Source organism: Ceratosolen solmsi, unplaced genomic scaffold, assembly GCF_000503995.2.
Source record: "Ceratosolen solmsi marchali unplaced genomic scaffold, CerSol_1.0 scaffold25, whole genome shotgun sequence".
NCBI lineage: Eukaryota > Metazoa > Arthropoda > Insecta > Hymenoptera > Agaonidae > Ceratosolen > Ceratosolen solmsi.
In genome coordinates this window covers 1,539,635-1,560,572 of record NW_011948444.1, presented here as the reverse complement: position 1 = coordinate 1,560,572, position 20,938 = coordinate 1,539,635, and the positions used below count along the sequence as shown (strand labels likewise).

Here is a 20,938-nt window from a genome sequence, read left to right as displayed (position 1 = left end):
AAATTTTACTAATTAATTAAAACGAATAAAATTATTCAATGTAATATTAAGTATTATAATATTTTTGATTATTATATAAATATTACATAAATCAGTTTGATGCCTTCAAAAATAAAAAAGATAAATTTGATTAAATTTATGCCACGCGTATTGCATAGAATAACAATACAGTATATAACTCGTAAATAACTAAAGTTTTTTCTTTTAAATTACGTGGTATACAAACTAGTAATATTGCATTTATGATTAATTTATTTATAGATTATTTTTGTTTCGTTATATTTGTATATATAGTTCGTTTAAGGAAAAGAAGACATCTGTGCTTGCGATTGTATCGAGTAAAGATAATATATCCGGGGGAAGAGGTGTGAAAGTGAGGTGGGAAGAGTGATTATTAATGGAATGGGAAATTGTTGCACATAATTTTTTTTTAGATCTCATTATTTAAGATTTTTGTATATCCAGGGTAAAAAGTGAGTGACACGAGTGTAAACACCGGGATATTGACCCTTACCGCAGCCTATCCCCCAACTTACAATGCCCACTTGGGTCCATCGGCCATCATTCACCATTAAGGGACCTCCGCTGTCACCCTAAAAATTTTTAATAAGGAATTAGAAATTGAGAATTGGACATTATTAATAATATTTATAATGTCCAATCAAATATGTGCTATTTAAAGAAACATTAAATAAATTTTAATTAAAATTTTTAAAATATAATTACGAGTTTCTCAATGGTTTTTATTAAAAAAAAAAAAAAAAAAAGAAAAAAAGTAGAATAATTTAGCTATTTCTAAATAATGTTTAATCTATTTCAGATGTTTTCGAAAAATAAAAATTATTTATCATTTATTTTTAAGTTTAATAATAGCATATTGATACCTGAGCTAACTTCCCTTATTAACCTTAGTACCATAATACAGGTGTGATCATTCACACACAAATTTATATATCTATTGTTCATATACTTAATTGCTCTTTTTTGAATTTCAATAAAAAGTAGTTGAACATAAAACTAAGATGTTGTTCTAAGATTAAAAAGAAATTAAAATGTAATTAAAATCTTTTAATATTTTAGCAAAAATTATTTTTAACGAACGAAATGTTAGTCGCTGGAACATAGAGAATTTAATAAATAAATATTGAGTTGGCAATTTTTTTGATAAAAGACTTTATATGTTGTATAATTACGTACGGAACAAGAGTCTCTACTAGCTTCTCCTGCACAGAGAAAACTTTCAACAATTCCACCAGGCGCAGCACCGCCATACTTCTGTTTACAAACAGCATTTGACCAAATTGGAATATTCACTTGTTGCAGTTTACCTGGCGCTGGACCACCTATAATATTTTACTATGGGAAATGTTTTTATCGTCATACTTATAAATAAATAATATGTTATTGACTAACAAAGGAATTCAATATAATCAAATATAAAACTATTTTTATATTAGAACAAAAACAATATTCTTAAGTAGTATGTTAGATCAATATTAGTATTATTATATATTTATATTTTATAATAGTGTAAAAAATCATTTGAAGCATAATTTTATAGGAATTTTATATAATTAACATATAATAATTTTATATATAAAAATAATTATAGGATCGCCAAGCTTTATAAAATTGTTTTGAAGAACAAACAATTATTTTTACAATATCATGTAATAAAAATAGTAAAAATTAAGTGAAAAAACATGTTATTGTATATAGTATTAAAGCTCTACATTTTCTTCACTCATAATAAACTTTAAGGCAATGAAGTTACAAGAATATTATGTATTAAGATTTCTAACATGAATCCATTCGAATTATGAAAATTAAATAAAAAAAAAAAGTAATAGCTCTTTTAGAAGTTTAATATTGTAGTTATTCTATCAATGATTATGAAAGTAAAATTAGCTTTTAAAATATAAATAATTTAATAGTTCAGTATTATAAATTAAAACTATGTATTTCTCTTTAAATTATATCCTTAGACTTTTTCTATTTGAGACGTAATTATTCCTTTTCACAGATTCATTGTATTGAATTTAGTTTTATTGTATATCAATATAAGAAAGTAGTCATTTAACGTTTGTGAGTAAGTAATAAATAATATGCTTATTATAAATTTAGATTAAATTAAAATACTGTAATTAATGTGAAATTTTATATTAATTTATCAATTAATTATTTAATCTCTTTCTGTGGGTGTAATTTTATTTTTGTATTGATAAATGCACTTGCATTATTTTATTTCTTCTAAATTTTGAGATACTGCCAAGTTCTTCACGATAATTGGAAAGATAAAGTCATAGATAAAATTTCTGAAATAGCAATAGTGGCTGAGCAAGAAAGAATGCAATCAGAAAATTTGACAAACTACGTTATATTAATTTCAATTTTGCTTATTAAAATTTTATGTTCTTGCATGAAATAGTAAATATACTAAGAACTGTTTATATGTATAGAACTGTCTGTAAATAACAATTATAACGGTAGTTAAGAATGATAGATTATCAACAAAAAAAAAGCTTTACCGAGTATCAAATAACAAATCTATTAGTAGAATCTAAGTAATATATCATTATATTAGTACTAGTACAATAATATTAGTATATAAAATTTATAATTTTTAATCATTAATAATTATGTGATAAGGTTTAGTCATCAAAGAAAATCGTAAAGTATATTTTACGATGATAATCTGTAAATTTCTATGGACATTTAAAGAAAAACTGTATGATAAACTGTATTGTTAACATTATATTTAACATTAATATTATATATATATATATATATATATATATATATTGAAATAAAGTAATATTTGTAAATAAAATCAACAGATTACGTATGCTGTTTTAGCATTTTATTTTCTAAAATTGGTCAAATTAAATTTTGAATTATATTATACATAACTCTTTATATATATATATATATATATATATATATATATATATATATATATATATATATAGAGAGAGAGAGAGAGAGAGAGAGATAGACAGACAGAGAGAGTATTTCAAAATATATTTTAAAATAAAAAATAATGAGAAAATATACTACTTACCCTCTCTAAGCGAACCCCATCCAATGACGGTTGCTTTTTTGCCAACATAAAGATTGGCACCGGAAGGAAGGCAGACCGGACGCACTGTTTCACTGAATTCAATTGGTTCGTTTAGGGTAAGAATTGCAACATCGTTGTAAAGGGTGCGCATATCGAAGCCCCGATGCCGCACCACGCGTTTAACGCGTTTTTCAATGTGGCGAACTTCGAGAGGTGTTTTAATATCGTAATCACCGAGTCGGACTGTTAAGCGTGCCACATCCCAGGAATTCATTCTAAATAGAGTAGCGTTTCTTTTAAGTTTCAGCTCTAATAATGTTCATAAAATGTCATTTAGATACGTTTGTAATATTGTTTTGAGTAATATATTTCTAATTTCTGTACCATGCCAATTTATAATACGTTTTTTACGAAGAGACTTGAGTTAATCTAGTGGTATTCCATACAGAAAATTATTATAGATAAAACACGGTGGAAAATTCTTAAATGAAAAATATATTGACAAAGCTCTTGAGAAGAGAGAAACTGTTGAAAAGAGTGTCAGTTGAACTTGAGTATATTAGCATTGGATTTTGGATTGATAAGCTTACTTGTTCATTTTTACTTTATGACGATTTTGCGATACTGAATTAAGTTTCTTCAACTTACTGAGCGACGCAATGGGCTGCGGTGAGGATGTGTTTATTGTCGATAAGCGAGCCACCACAGATATGGCGGCCGGCATTGAAGAGGCCAGCGATCCAAGGCCATTCGCCAAGTTGTGTCGTAAGACCACCGACGATCCTCTCGGCGTCCTGGTCACCATTTTTGGCACCGCAACCGGAGTTCGTGGGTGAGGATGAAGTTGGATGTTGACTGGGCGGTGTACCATTCGTTGTCGAGAAGGCATGCGTAGACTGTGTGGATGTTATAGATATGAAATCTACAGGAGGTCTTGTCGGAGCTCCAATCGAAGGGAATCTACTGGGCTTCTTCGTCGGCCAGGTGGTCGCAGGTCGCTGGCTAGTTGAAGCTCCAGGCGATTCCGAAGTTTTCGGTGGTTTGGTAATTGGTGTTGCGACCGGATATCCGTGTCCTGGTGGATGAGTCGGCAAAGGAGGAATCGTATGGTACGGAGGATGAGTAGGTAAGGGTGGCGGCCACGCACTTTCACCAGGAATCCGAGTACCGCTTTCCTTATCCTGTGTTTTGAAAATGTATTAAGAAAATTCTTCACTATCGGTGTTTTTTCCATATAATACATAAGCATAATAATTAAAACACAAATCTTTGTGTTAGTAATTAAAGCACATAAGCTTTCAAATTATTTGACTGACAAGCATCGATAATTCATGAGTATGTTGTTCGGATAAATCTTAATTAAATATACAAAATATGTAATGTTATGAAACGTGTCGATATGTATATTCAGTAAACTAGTAGATATTCGATATTATTAGTTTGATAATCATAAAAAAATTAGAATTAATTAATTACTTCTTAACATTCTGAGAACTGATGTTAGTAATAATTAAAGTAGGAAAATTATATTTTGTTTATCTTATCGGGTAAATGTATAAAGGATTATAAACATATAGAAATTCAATACAGGGATATTTTATTTTTCCAACAACTAAAAATTATACCGCGAATTTAATATTCTTTAGATTACAGTTACATTATATTACAGTTAGATAATTTAAGAAATAAAAAATTAAAAATTCGTACATTCATTAGTTTATTTTAATTTTTTATTTTTTTTTTAAATTTGTTTTCATTACAAAAAGTTGTTAAAACAAGTGGCATTGAATTCGTAAAACTCATTAGCTCACCGTAATGGAAAATTTTGTGAAATTAATTTGTTATCCAATTAATAATCTTATTTATTACGAGAAGAAAGTGATATCATATTTTAAATAAACAACGAATAAGTTATATTTGAGCATTAATTATGAATGTTAATGAAGGTTTGATATATTAGATTGGTCATTTTTATTTATTGATAGATACAATTTATAAATAATTTACTTTTTTTAAATTTTTTTATGTAATTTAACGGTTAACGGTATTCTTTATTGCAAAATTAAATTTTATTACTTAATAAAAGTTTCGAAAATTAAAAATTGCATGTGTGAATTGTAAATAAAGTAATATTGAAATTTCAGTTACGATTATATAAATAATATATTTGTAAATTGAATACCCTTATATAAAATATTTTTAAATTGCTTTATTGTTAAATAATACCATTATAAATGGTACGGTACAAAAGATTTATAATATACACTACAAATAATGAGATATTTGATGATGTCTACATATTTTTTAAGGATGTATTAAAAAATGGTAAAATTAATTTTAACAGCTCTATTAAATCGAACAATTCGAAATCACTTTTCAGAACAAAGCTTAAATCGTTATTACTGTTTAGACTATTATAATTCACCGATATATAACTAACTTAAATCGGTATACTATTTAGAAATTGATAATTAATCTTACATAGGTATATGTAAATCGATGTAGGTAGGTAAAGAGAGAGAGAGAGAGAGAGAGAGAGAGAGAGAGAGAGAGAGAGAGAGAATGAAAATGAATATTTGCACTAGATTATTAAAATGTATTGATTTAAATTAAATAGTAAGTAACAATGAAGGCGGTATACAAATAAATTAGCGAAAGATCTTGGACAAATAAATTAATATTCAGATTGGTGCATCGTTGAAATATGGAGGTCAATGGTGCTTTCGGCACATACGCTTTGTTCGTCGGGCGCCTCGACGATAGGTCGACCTGGTTCACTGATTGGTGGCAATATGGGCGGATCGGCACAACAAATACCAAAACTTAGTCTGCCATCGTCTTTGGTGTAGCTGCAAGTATCGTAAATGCCAAGGACCCAACCATCTAGGGCACCAAGGTCCGGAATTTTGAAGTACGGATAGCATTCTTTGAAGGTTGTGCATTTCCCTACACGACGTAAGACAGTGGCCGCGTTGACCAAAAAGTTGACGGTAAGTACGCCGCGACTTCGATAGTGGATTCGCCGGGCCATTCGCTAAGGCTGCAATTATTGTAAGATTTCATTGTTACTTAATACTGGCTTCTATCGTAGTAATTACTTTTTCTCCTAACATCCTCTTCATCATAATCGACTAATTCAATGTCTACTGATTGAACGTCGAGTATATGATTCGGCTGGCTCGATAAGTGATGCGATAAGGATTATCGATATTTCCGTTGAAACTTGAAACTTAGTTTTCTATTGATCATTGACTAATTATAAAATACTTTATCTTTTTATATAATCAAAGGCTTTCTTTATTTGAAGAATTTGATTTTTATTTTTATCTCAATAAGAATCTCAACAAGGATCTCAACAAGGAGAATAGCCGAAGTAGCTCTTAGGATAAGAAATACAAATAATTTTATATTTATAATTACAATACAATTTGCTATTCATTTATTTTTCCGTGATTCTAAAATCAGTAAAACTTGTATTTTCAAGGCACTGTTTATTTCTTTTAGTAGATATATATTATATATTTAATATTATAATTAACACAACGATTAATCTAAAAAAATCACATAAAAATATCAAATTTTTGATATACGAGATAGAGTATAGTATGCATATTATATAAGATAGCGCTATAAAATGTTTCAAACTGAAACGAGGAAGAAAAATAAATAACAAGTTTTTGTTACAAAAAAAAGAAAAAAAAAAAGAAAAAAAATAGAAAAAAATAGAAAAAAAGGAATAAGTATAAGAAAATGAAAAGAACTGTCGATATATTTATTTGCAATGGGCGAAGAGAAGAATTTGGCGCTGCATCATACCAGGTGGTACTGTTCAAAGAGAAAATAATCGTGCACGATTAACGTTATACCATAGCTGCGGCGCTCATGTATAAGAGTTCGCTGACCGGCTTGTGCGTATTGCATACCTGTAGACATGCCGGTTCCCTAATGGAATTCTCCGACAACTCGGGACGATCTTACGATATCATTATTCTCATTGATAGTTCTAAACTTCATTCTATTGCTAATATTGCCGTGGTCGCTCTTTGTGACTAGAATTAATTAATTTTGTTGTGGTTTTGAGGGCGAATTGCTAGGGAGAACAACATATGCAGTATATAGTACGCGCTAGATTTATATGCGTGTTTCTACAAATATGATAATCTATAATAACGTTTTTGGTCATCACGCACCAATAAACTTTATGAGTTATATATTATCTGGCAGTAATTTATATATTTATTGTTATTCATTATTATTCAAAATATTGTGTTTTGTATGTTACATAATAAAAACTAAATTTTGTTAAATATAATGATTTCTTTCTATTCTTTTAGGTACTATTAATATCTACCAATGAACTCGATCTTGTTTATTATTTCATTCTTCATTTGTTAGGCAATTAAGCGTTAAATTACTCTTACACGGAATTCATTAATAAGGGCTCAGAAATAAAGTGAAAATCTACATAACAAATTCACCTTCAACAATAACGGAGTCATTGTTTGACCCTTCAGTCTCAGATTCAATTTCGGCGCTGTTATAGTCGATCACAAGTAGTAGAAAACACACAATCCGTAGAGTCGTTATTTTCCTCATGATGTATAAACTATTATCGAGTTTCACCGTTCAATTTTAATGAAATGAAATTGAGCTTCATTTACAAAATCGTGATTCGTTAAAAGTTTAATCCTAATATACTCTTCACAAACATAAACTCACAGTTTTGTATGAAATTTCCAAATGGTCCAAATTGTCTAAAAAGAGAGAAGCACTTGTATACTTAAACTACTTAAAAATGAAATATGTATTAGTTTGTTGGTTAAAAAACGAGAATGCAATAAGATTGTATTTTCACTAATAAATCAACACGTAAATGGTTTCAATTACATTTTAACAAAAAGTTATCCTCTCGAACGGGACCCTGAGAGCGAGAGTCTCTTTGTTGTCGTCGTCGTTATCGTCGTTCGTCGTTACTGCCGCGTGCGCGCGCGCGTTAAGTCGCCAAAACGCGAGTCACCAGCTTTATAACGGGCTCACCCTTCCCCCATCTTATCTCTTTCTCACTCATTCTTCTACTTCTCCTGCTCTTTCTTATCCTCCTCTTCCTTTTTGGATTTTTTCTTTATCTCTTTCTACTCTTGTTCATTCGTATTTTTCACATCTTTTTTACATGTTTGCTCGCCATTGATCATTACTATAATATTAAAAAAAAATAAATTTTATTCTCGTAGACTTTACGTTTTTATTGTTTTACAAGGTGACGTATTTTACTAACGAATTCTAAATGATAGTACTTTTAATCTGATAAACATACTTCGAAACTGTTAGAAGGCTATTTTGAAAATCTTTAAAGAAAACCCTCTTTCATCATCATTGGATTAAGCCTAAACCGAGTAAATCTATGTAGTATGTCCGTGTGGTAAAAATTATATAATAAGTTGCGAGTGAAACTTAACAAAACAATTAAAAATTATTTATCCCATTAATTTTCAATCAATTACATCAGGTAGACTTTTCTATAAATTCAATCTAATATTTATTTGGCACATAAAACGAGGCTTCTTTAATGACAATCAAAACTCAATATAAATCTAATTTCATCCAAACATACATGCCCTTACAATACATGACCTTGTAAAAAATTGTAAATAATTTATAAATTAATCGAACTATGTACTATGATTTACAATCTTGGAATCTTGAATTGAACTATAGTTCGTCGATTTTATATTTTTATTATTAACATTTTTAAATACTGTTAAATATTTGTTAAATGTGCGTAAGTAAGGTGAGTATTTAATACATATTTCTATCTAGTTTATTAATATATTAGAAGTTTGAAAATTAAATAAAATCGTAATTCAAGTAACAAATTATGTAAGAAAATTTAAATTAGAAATTATGCATTCATAAATGAATAAATTAATTTATACTACTTTTTAATTATTCTGTTAAATTCTAATGTATTATATGATAAATGTTGGTTTATATTGTTAGACAAAAATTATAATTAACTAAATAAGTAACATATGTAGAAATTTAGTTTATTATGATGTATTTAAATAAAAATAAAAAATCTAATACTTGCTAAATATATTATTACTGTTTACATGTGAAAATTAAAAAAAAATTTTTCATTTATGACATATTATATTGTTTTAGTACTTAATTAATTAAGTTAGTATTTATTATATAGTAAATTAGTTTTTTTTTAATTTTTATATATAAATAATTTATAGATATAAAAAATATTTTATACATAAATTAATTTATTATATAATAAATTAGTTACTTACTTAATTAAACATTAAACTTATTTTATTAAAGATTAAATAGATATATGCATTTTAAGAAGTATTTTATATTTTATTATTAGAGAGGTATAATTCGTATAATTTTTTCATATATTTTAAAAATACTTTTTTTTCTCTTATCATCATAATACCGAAGTTCACGATATAATTATTTGAAATTAAAATAAAAAAAAGAGTATAATAAATATATATTGAAATTGTACTAATATCTTAAATTATAATATAATGGTAAGAATTACTGTTGCTTTTATGCTGATTTCATACCTATGCAAATAATTAATTTCCTTGTCATTCTAATAAAGGTTTAAAAATGTCCTTTATATTGCTATTCTTACATATAACCTGAATACATCTCTACATTTATCTTTATGTCATTTAGAGTAGTAAATTTTATAATATGGTTTGATATAGATTTCAATTAACCTAATTTTCTTATAGAAATAAGATCTCCATTTATGCAAATTATATTTTTCAGAGTAATAAATTAAGAATATATAATATCAATACATATATAGATTTTCAGTAAATTAACTTACTTATGGCAATTTAATATTGCTGTAAAAATTACTATTTATATAAGTTACATATATTGAATTATTATATGATATTGAATTACTATTAAATTAAATCTTTACAATAGAATGGTTGATTAGTTTAAACGTATTGTTATAACATAATAAAAATTAAAAAAAAATGGTTATGACTATTGATTTTTTACTCTTTTAAGGTCTTTGAGGGTATGAAGTAGACTGTTAAGAGTAACGGGATTATATTGAACTGAACACTGTTTTTGTAGCGTATGTGGCTTACTCATAAACTTTTTTATGTTAATTTCCTTTTCTTTGGACTTTTTGTTAGTCATTCTAAATTATAGTTTCAAATTTAAAAGAATTTTAAGCCAAGGAATAATATTTATTATTTAGATTTTTAAGTTATGCATATTATAAGCATATCAATTAAAACTATGCGACACGATAAGAAATAATGTATTATACTAAATTAATATATATATATATATATATATATATATATATATATTAAAAGTAATATTGAATTAATTTAATTAATAAATTTTTTTTTGCAGTTATAAAGTCTTACTCAATAAAGCCTATAATATTATTACAATATGACTTATATTACAAAAATTATATAAACAAAATAAAGAATATTCATTCTTTGCTTGAATATTTGAATGACGTTGCTTATTTTTGATTAATAATTTATGCATTGTGTAATTAAATGAAGACTGTAAACTTTTGTTTTTTTTTTAATATTGAATTATTTGTCACATTATGCTAATTACTGAAGCTTGTAAACGAAACGAATACTATTGATACACAGAATTATTCTTTCAAAGACAATCACATTCATACAGCTTTGCTTTAATAAAGCTTTTCTTTAAAAATTTGCGGCACATAGAAGTAATTACTGTATTACCGAATGATTATCTTCTTTGTATGGAGGCGAATCTCTTAGGAGACAGTGATAGTCGCACGTCGGCAGAGGGCATTAACATAGCGAGCGAAAGATTGACCTTGGATATGCCAGCAGAGGCTGTGTTGTGAGATGGCCCTGAACTTATCCAGAAGATTTGCGTGCTAGGAGGAGAGAAAAAGGGAGTCAGAGAGAGAGAGAGAGAGAGACAGAGAGACAGAGAGCGAGAAGAGGTAAGACATAGCTGTCAAGTTAAATACGATGACTACTTGGTGCAGTAACTTATAATTTGAATAGAAATATATACAAATTACCAAGGTATTCATCAATGTTTTTCATTTTTTAATTAACTACTCGGTTCTGTCCATTTTATACTTGTGATATATTCTTATAGGTTTTCTGAAATAGAATAATAAAATATTATGAATTGTTATTTTAATTATTAGGCAAACAAATGAAAAAGTAATTATATAGTTCATCATAAATAGATCGTACAACAAAATTGTACAACAACATGCTTTAATTTTTTATTGCTTTACAATTTTAACAATAATACCGCTGAATATTTTCATAGAAATATCATCGAATTTAAAAGTTTGTGAAAAGGATATTGATGATTAGCATTTCAACAAATCATGATTTTGTATATGCAAATGTGGATATGGATTGACGTTTATTTTCTTATTTTATTATATACAGATACAAAAATTAATTTTTTCTACAAAAAATAGTATCTTATTCAATATTATTAGAAATAGACAGAGCTCGGAAATGAAAATAGTAATATAGAAAAGTGATCAAGCATTTTATTTATATTTCAGTTTTAAATGTCAATTAGCACAACTAGAGGCCTTTTTTATAGAAATAAATCCCATTATTGTTTATATAATATTAATTATTATTATTATTATTTACATTTTTATGGTGCGTTGTTTAAGGTTGATATTATCGATAATATTTATATAGTAAATAAGTAATAAACACAATGTCTAAAAAATTGTTTCTTGATCTTCGTGATGAAATCACAATTATATATTGAATATTATAAATATGAAACATTATTAGTATTAGGGATTTTATTTATTGTAAAGCTGCTGTAGATAATCCGAGTTTTATATGTTACGATAGTGCAGATACGTTATATATATATATATATATATATATATATATGTGTGTGTATATTACTGCAAGTTATTAAAATGTATAATATAATCTAATTAAAATTATATTTGTATATTCAAATAAATATCGCTGACATTATAAAAATGACACAAATTTTACAAATTATTACCCTCTATTTCAATTATTGTTTACGAAATTTGTCAAAATATTTTTACTTTTATAACTAATGTACGAACTTTAGGGCCATTGGCCTTGTTAAGGTCATTGCTTTACATTATTGTGATCAGTCTTTTTTGGCTTACTTACCTGCTCCCTCTTTTCCCACCAATTCAATTGGTCACGCACTTTTGCTATTTCTGCATAACTTGTCGTGACCATAAACATTCTATAAAATACATAGTGTCTCAATTATGTGACAATTTCAAACATTTTATTCCAGTTTTTTAAAAATAATTATTTCAAAATTAAATATAATTCGAATGTATAATAGTGACGTAATTTGTAATCAATTTAAGATAATTTGTCAAGATTATTTATTATACATTAACTTATTAAAAGAAAAAAGGGAAAAATAAAAATTAACTAAAATTTTACATCATAATCTCAATATCGAACGACTTTAAAATATAAAATATTTACATCATAATTATGGCTATTAAATAAGCTTTAACAATTCTTTATCATTATTATTATTATTCTCACAGCCCTTCAGATTAGTTAATATTCTTAATTATTAAACAATATAGATATTGATTTTAGAAGTATTTACTTGCTTATTTAAATCTGGAGCAAATATCTTTCGGATAATTTCGATCGAAAGAATTTAACGTATAGTAAGATGCGCAGTATGAATTTCAATAAAGAAGCACTGATGAGTCATAAAAATGAACTTATTATAAGAGAAAGATTTATTGTCTCTATACTTATTATTAATCATAGTTCATTTGCACAAAAATAATTAATTAACTGGAATCATCTTTATTATTTTAAAAAATATAACAAATGTAGAATAGAATAAATAAAGTGCAGTTATAGATATATTATAATCTAAAAGAGATTTCAATTAAATTTTAAATAAAAAATATCTTAAAATTTAATTTAATATTAAGCACATTTTTATATCACACACTTTAGTTAAGGACTATGAACTTATAAATATTTTTATTTTTCATGTCGTCATTGCTTTAATAAATTATTTATAAATTTAGCATATTTATATTGTGAAAAATATTTTGTTATACCTTTAAACCATATGCTATGCACATAATAAAGTTTATATTAATAGATAATTAAAATCAACTAGGTATATGTTATATATAATAGTTATAAATAATTATAAATAATAAGATTAGTATTAAAAATATTAGGCATTTGAAGAATAAACAAAAAACAATTTAAATTATTATTAGGTATTTATATACTATTACGCAGTAGTATTTAATTATGATCTATCAAAATAAAAATATAAAATACAAATTAAAAATAAAGATTAATTTTCTTGAATATCACTAGCAATACATGCAATTAGCTTTATACTTAAATTCCCCATAAAATGTAAGAGTATTTATTCTATTAAATTTTATTAACGCAAATCAATATCAATATATTATTTTTTAAAAATAATTATCTAAAGTCTATGCCTTTTTATTTATAAATTAACAATTCATTATTTATAAGGGAGGTGGAAGGAGAAATTCTTAATTCAATAAAAATATATTGATAATTTATAAAACGGACTAATATAATATTTATTGTTTTAATAAACATCGTAATAATATAATATCACCTCTGGCACAATCTCACGATGGCAAGACGTCGCGACGTAACATTTGACAAATTTTCTTATAAATCTTTTTCACAATTTTCCGATCAATGGACTGTATGCAATTCTAATCCAGATTACGTAAAGGTTTACAATCTAACGAAATTTTAAGTCTAAGGGAAAATAAAAGGAATGATTGAGGGGTCGTTCTATGCTTATATACTTTTTTGATAAGAGAAGGGGTGGGTGGGTGGAGAGAGAGAGAGAGAGAGAGAGAGAGAGAGAGAGCAATGAAAATCAAAAGAACTAATTTTCTATATTTATAAATTTTACGTTTTTAAATTATTAATAATGTATATTAAGAGCGAAAATAAATTTTAATACAACTTTTACAGGAGGTTGAAAAAAAAAACGAAATTTATGTATAAAAACCGATGCTAAGAAAACATATATATCGTCATCTTGTGGCACGAATATTATTTTTTAATTTTTATTTAAAAATTATTAATAATAAGAATGAAAACCAGAATTTCAATATTGTCAATTAAATGAGTTTTGAGAAATGGCCCAAAAAATTGCTTTTCGCGTCTATATAATTATTTATAATAATGTCATGGACGTTCGCGAGCGTGAGAATTATCTTATTCACTTTTTGTTTTTGTTTTGCATTCTCTCTTTTCTTTGCGCTCACTCTTCACATTTACTATTCTATATTTTCTTTTCCAATTTTTCGCACTCTTTTCTTTTCCTTACCTACAAAATACAACATTATATGCATTACATTCATTTTCTTTTTTTTATCAATAAAATCAATATTATAATATTAATAACTATAATAAATGTAACAAAATATAGTACTCAATAGAATAATATGCATTTTACAAGCGTATTTTGATCGTTGTTTTGATATGCGTTCGGACGAATTGTATCGTTGTAATAGATTACATCAATTACACGTGAAAAGTTCCGTCTTGTTAAAAATGATAAGTGCTATATAATAAAATTAATTATTTAAAAATATCAATTAAATCATTTACTTCATATTTTTTATAATTATGGTTTTTTCACATTCACCTCTTTACCTCTCTTACTATTATGGCAAGGCTTATGTAGATAAATCACGGAATATACATTTGAAATAAGATGCAATTTTTCATAAGATCTTAAAAATTTAAATATGCTAAAGCCTTCATTTTTTACAATATATAATAATTTTCGAAGCGGCGCTTCAAAAATTGCACGCTATACGATCAAACATGGAAAATTATGCTTTTTTCAAAAATATTTTTTGTTATTAATATTATTTTTGCTTTTTGAATACGTATATATTTAATCTATATTAATTACTTCGAGTCAGACTCGGAATTTAAATGCGCACGCGTATAATCGTACAAACAATAAATTTCTTATTTATACTACTTTTTCGGTGATTCCGCTACACCTTCGTTTAAGTCACAACACCGCAGTTAAACTTTTCTCTTTAAAGAATACATACAACATACGTATACATATATAATGTAACAATAGACCTGCACTTTGATATATGAGATACTTAAATTTTGTATGTAAATTTAATAAAAATAAATTCCGTATTAGCTGCACAGTTTACATTGTCTTAATGCACGTATGCAATATATATGTAGTACGTGCAGCTTAATAAGAATAAATATGAAACTGAAAAATAATGGATAGCTTCGATATTATCATATAATTTGATTAATAAAAGAGCACTATGACTCCTATCACTTTTTATGACAATGATAGTAAAATTAGTAGTAGTAGTAGTAGTAGTAGTAGTAGTAGTAGTAGTAGTAGTAGTAGTAGTAGTAGTAGTAGTAGTAGTAGTAGTAGTAGTAGTAGTAGTAGTAGTAGTAGTAGTAGTAGTAGTAGTAGTAGTAGTAGTAGTAGTAGTAGTAGTAGTAGTAGTAGTAGTAGTAGTAGTAGTAGTAGTAGTAGTAGTAGTAGTAGTAGTAGTAGTAGTAGTAGTAGTAGTAGTAGTAGTAGTAGTAGTAGTAGTAGTAGTAGTAGTAGTAGTAGTAGTAGTAGTAGTAGTAGTAGTAGTAGTAGTAGTAGTAGTAGTAGTAGTAGTAGTAGTAGTAGTAGTAGTAGTAGTAAAAGAAGTAATAATAAATGTAATAATAGTAATATTGATATATGAAAATAATAATAAAACAAAGAATACACAGTACGGTAGGTGTATTTAACGTTGTACATAAAGAAATATTTATTTTTACCCTTAATAAAATATTATGATGGTCACAGAGTCTTGTTACATCGATAAAATAAAATTTTCGTTACTTTGACAAAGTGCTCGTAATCTTATACTAAGATCGAGTATATCTAGGTATACTATGAAATATTAAGAAAATGAAGGATTGAAAAAGTATTAAACATCTATAAATGTGATATCATTTTATAACGGAATAATATTACTTTCGTAAAAGTATATCGTTTCTTAATAATTTTTACAATAAAATAATGATAATAAAATTAATCAATGTTACCTAGAGTAATTTTAGCTGCTATTAATTAATCTTACATAAAGAATAACTATATAAATTATTGTATTTTTAGTTAATTGCTTGTTTTGTTACGAAATAAGAAAATAAGCTACAGTATTAAAAATACACAGCAACTAGTACTCTTACATTACATATAGTCTTTAATTCAGAAACGATTTAACTAATCCAACTAAGTGTTCCTCGCAATCACGTATTAAGTAAAACGTAAACAGCCAAAAGAAGTCCTTTTAATGCACGTAATGGGACGTGCTCATCAAATCTCACTTTATTAACTCTAGAGCACTAAAAGATCTTAAATCTTTTTTCTTTATCTGTTTCTTATTTGTCATTTTCCAAGTGACATAATTACAAATTCAAAATCCTCATGAAAATTGTGATGTAAATGCGTTGCAAAATCTGTTCACGTGGCGGCAACGTGATGCTGCACAACGGTTGCCTGGTGCGGCGAGACCGAAGTCATCGACTGCTGGGAGTTGATAGGCATTTCGATGAGGGTAACGTCATATCCTGGCTCAAGACCGTCAGCAGGATCCGAGGGCGAGCCGCCAGCATTTCGATTCGATCGCTCTTGCTGCTGCTCGGCCGATAGCCGCGAGTGTGACACTTCCAGAATGAAGAGGTCCTCGTCCACATAGTATCGAATCATGTCATCGTCAATTTTCGCTGTAATTCTAGTCGTCCAAACAAGCGAACAGATAATATTATAAATTCACTACACTATTCTATAACAAATTCACATATCTTATAAGATAATATTTAAATTAAATATGATAGCCTATCGTGTAACTACTACGAGAGAAATGCTAAATATAATATAATTATAATATAAAATGTAACGTGGAACAGTCAGTTACCAGTAGCATCGGTAAGTATTTTGAATAGGTATTAAGCAACAATCTTGCATTATAAATTTTTTTGTACACGAACACTTTAAATAATTAAATAAAAATATAATCTGTATGAAACTCAACAGTAAAAATCAATAACTCTGATTAAAGTTTTTCGAAAATTATATAACTTATGTTAATAAATAATTGAATTTGATAAATAATTGACTTGATAAATCAAATTTGATAGATTAAATAATTGGATATTAAATTCTAATTTATCTTTATTAAACCAAACTTACAAAATATAATCATTTTGAGTGCTAACGTACGTTTCCTATTATTACTTTTTATTAATTATAATTGCAATTCCTGTAAATATAATTTTGTTGTTGTTTATATCTTCTACGAAATAATTCCCAATTATAGAAAAATGTTATTCTTTAATCATCTTCACTTCTACAAAGTACCTTATAACTGTAAAAAAATTAATGATAAACGAATTATGAATACATTAAAGTATCTATGTATTATCAATAGCAGAAGTATTGAATATGCGGTTCTAACGTTAGAGAGATATATATTTATGAATAAAATTAAATAATTATTTTATGTACGTTATAACTTAATAATAGTTATTTGAACATACAATTAGAACATGCAGTTAATATAAATGAGAATATTAAATTATTATTTCTTTTTTTGGTATAAATATTTTTAAAGAAATATTTCTATTTGATATTAAATTTATTGTAATTATTATACATTCTTCAACATCATAATTAAACTCCATATATTAGGCTTTGAAAATACGTAGAAACATATATTTTTGTTTATTAATATGAGTATGCAGGTATTATATAGAGTAAGCGAATACCTAAATGGTATCTAAGAGTATTTATAAAAGTAGAATAATACTAAATCTATTAAAATATATAATTTTTCAGTATTAAAAAAATCTTGAAGCATGTTGTACATATGATTGTATAAATTGTTATATAATTGATAATAATAAGAAATTTCATGTTTTCATAATAATTCACTAATAATTATTATATAAATGAATTATACGGCTATGCATATAGAAACATTAGCATCAATTCAATAATTAACAATAAAAAAGCATTTAGAGAAGTTTAGCAATAACAAAGACAATAATAATTAGTAATTAATGAATTAAAGTTATTAACATAAAATTAAAAAAATATATTGAAAAAGAAAGTAAAAGAGATAGATAGATAGATACGGAGTGAGAGTGAGTGGGATAGAGGGAGGGAGTGAACGGAGAAATAGAGAATTATTCACAGTAATATATATATATATATATATATATATATATATATATATATATACATATAAAGTTGTAGAAATAAATAAAGTACAACGTGAAGTATCTGATGCATGATGAGTATATATAAAGATTGAAAATAACTAGGTGAACATGCATAATAGATATTACAAACACTAGGAAACTTACCCCTTTGTGTTTTTGCGATAGAGATTATTAATACTCGAAGATGCAATTTTGTACTTTGACTCGATCTGTAAAATAGAAAAAAAAAACAAATATTAGAATTTGTATTATTATTGTACTCTTTACCTTGTCAGTTGACTTATTAAAGGATATGTGTGATGTCAATAAATTTTACGCGGATAATTACATGCGTATTATTATTTGTTTAATTAAATTATAATGATTAAATTAATGACAGATTATGATAAAATAATGTATATTATGTAAGAGAATATTCAGCGAGGAAACGTATTATTATATACTTTGTTTGAATCGTTTGATTCTGTTGCGCGACACATATTTACTATGGCGTTAAATATAAGCTTCTCCAAATAAAATAATAATATCAGTAAAGAAATGTATAATTAGACAAATTTTTAAGTATAAATTTATATAAGTATGTATAAATATATAAATATAAGTATAAATAATTTATTAAAAACCCGAATAATTTAATACGTATTAAAAAAAAATGTATTGGTTAATTTTAAAGAGAATTTACGAGAACCAAAGGGGATTATTAACTGTTTATACACGTATATTAAAAAAAAAAAAGAATCCTTAAATCCTATGATATCATAATGTTAATACCAATGAAAAGTTAGAAATATTTCGTGTTAATTTATTAAAACAATATCTGTAAATAAATCATAAAGGAAATTACCTAAATGTTCTGCGTTGAAAGATCTGAAGAATACATCAGACACCGATATAAGGCCCTGAAGTTCCCTGTGCAGAGTATATTAAGCAGTTTCCTTTATGACTTTTTACAAGCTATTATTGAATTAAATTTAAAAAGTATAAGTAATCGATAAAAGTTTTGATGACCCGTCCCTTCAAATGATAGGACTCTTCTGATAAAACAGAAACTTAAATAAAGAATATATCAAGTAAGAAAGTAAAAGTAAACTGCTATTCAATTGAAAAGTTGAGGCCCCACATTTTTTAACCTAACAAAAGTAAAAGAAAATTTAAATACAAATAAAATTGAAGCACTATTTCTAAATATAGCAAAGTTTTGTATGCTTATCATTATCGTATATTGTTGAAAATCCTTAGAAGTAGTGCTTTAGCTTAAAATTACATAAGTTTAGTGAAAATACGTAACTGTTTAAATGTCATACTAGACGCAATGTATTATTGTTATTAAAAATTACAAATATTTGGGCGAGTGAAAGAAAACATGTATTTTATCATTTTTTATTTTTTCGTTGTAAGCATTTTATTAAAAAAATATAGTTGAATTTATTACTTTATTTAATCAATTGATATGTATACTGAGTGTATGAATGAAACATAATTGAAATTATGAAATTTATTTTTATAATGCTTATGGATTATAAATTGTATATGAAAACGGTGTATAATTGTATCCGAAGAAAAGAAAAAATAATAGAAAAGAATAGACGACTTGATAATTAGTAAAAGTATTGTATTAAGTTTTAAAGAATATCTTTTATTATCTTTTAAATTATCTTTTAAATTACCTTAGTCCAAATTGTTGTATGATTAATTATTCCTCAAAACATCTCGAAAGAACATATAATTGTATATACATATTCAATAAGAGAATATTAAAAATGAATACACTGATATTAAATTGATCGATATATTCAATATATAAGCAATGAATTTAATTATGGTAAATAATTTTTTATTTCATTTCTTTGTCTATAAATATTATTTTTATTTTATAATTCAGTACTTGCATACAATTCATTCATCTGAAGATATGATCGGGTCATAACGTAAGGAAATTGATGTGCCAATTGAATACATTATATATAATAGAAATTGAAAATATATGAAAATTTAAAAAAAAAAAAAGATTCGCGTCTTTCAAGAAGAGATATTTGAAAAGATATTTCAGCGTTCACAGGCTGCCTTATAAAATTCAGATATAGCCATCGTAGAAAGAGAGGCTCTCGGTTTTATACTTTATATTACTAGTAATTAAAATAATAATAATGGTAATAATGATGATAACAATGACTATGATTATGACGATGATGATGATGATGATGATGATGATGATGATGATGATGATAATGATTATTATGATAATGAGGAGGAGGGCAGGGATGAGGAGGTGGAGGAGAAGTAAGAGGACGACGACGACGACGACGACAATTATGATGATGATAAATATAAAAATAATAATAATGACGATAATGATTATTATAGTGATGTATTTGTGAGTTTTGTAATTATAGATGTTTAATATAATGATTAAAATATTAATGAAGAACCGAGGAAGGTATGGTGTTTGGAGGAATGTCGAGTGTATCGATAAGCACAAAAAGTGAACGATAATGTCGAAAATTTTAAGGTATTAGTAATTTGGTTGGTCTCAAGTGAAAGTCTTTAAAATGTTCGGTGCAAG

General features: G+C 26.1%; 2 protein-coding genes across 2 annotated transcripts in view; both read right to left on the bottom strand.

Annotated features, from left to right (window-relative positions):
* Window positions 1-373: 373 nt before the first annotated feature.
* LOC105366042 (lethal (2) k05911) lies at window positions 374-8,058 on the bottom strand. Its single transcript, XM_011504351.1, is given in 7 exon segments — window positions 374-593; window positions 1,198-1,343; window positions 3,062-3,336; window positions 3,710-4,242; window positions 5,796-6,012; window positions 6,014-6,101; window positions 7,540-8,058. Coding segments are annotated over 7 exon segments (1,530 nt in total). The 5' UTR covers window positions 7,658-8,058; the 3' UTR covers window positions 374-440.
* An 8,221-nt stretch (window positions 8,059-16,279) lies between these two features.
* Window positions 16,280-20,938, bottom strand: part of grh (grainy head) — a 94,903-nt gene continuing 90,244 nt past the window's right edge. The window contains exons 15-16 of the mRNA XM_011504350.1: window positions 18,520-18,584; window positions 16,280-16,886 (exon numbers count right to left, since the gene is read on the bottom strand). Coding sequence (XP_011502652.1) covers window positions 16,616-16,886; window positions 18,520-18,584 — 336 coding nt within the window. The 3' untranslated portion in view covers window positions 16,280-16,615. The remainder of the gene's footprint in view (window positions 16,887-18,519; window positions 18,585-20,938) is intronic.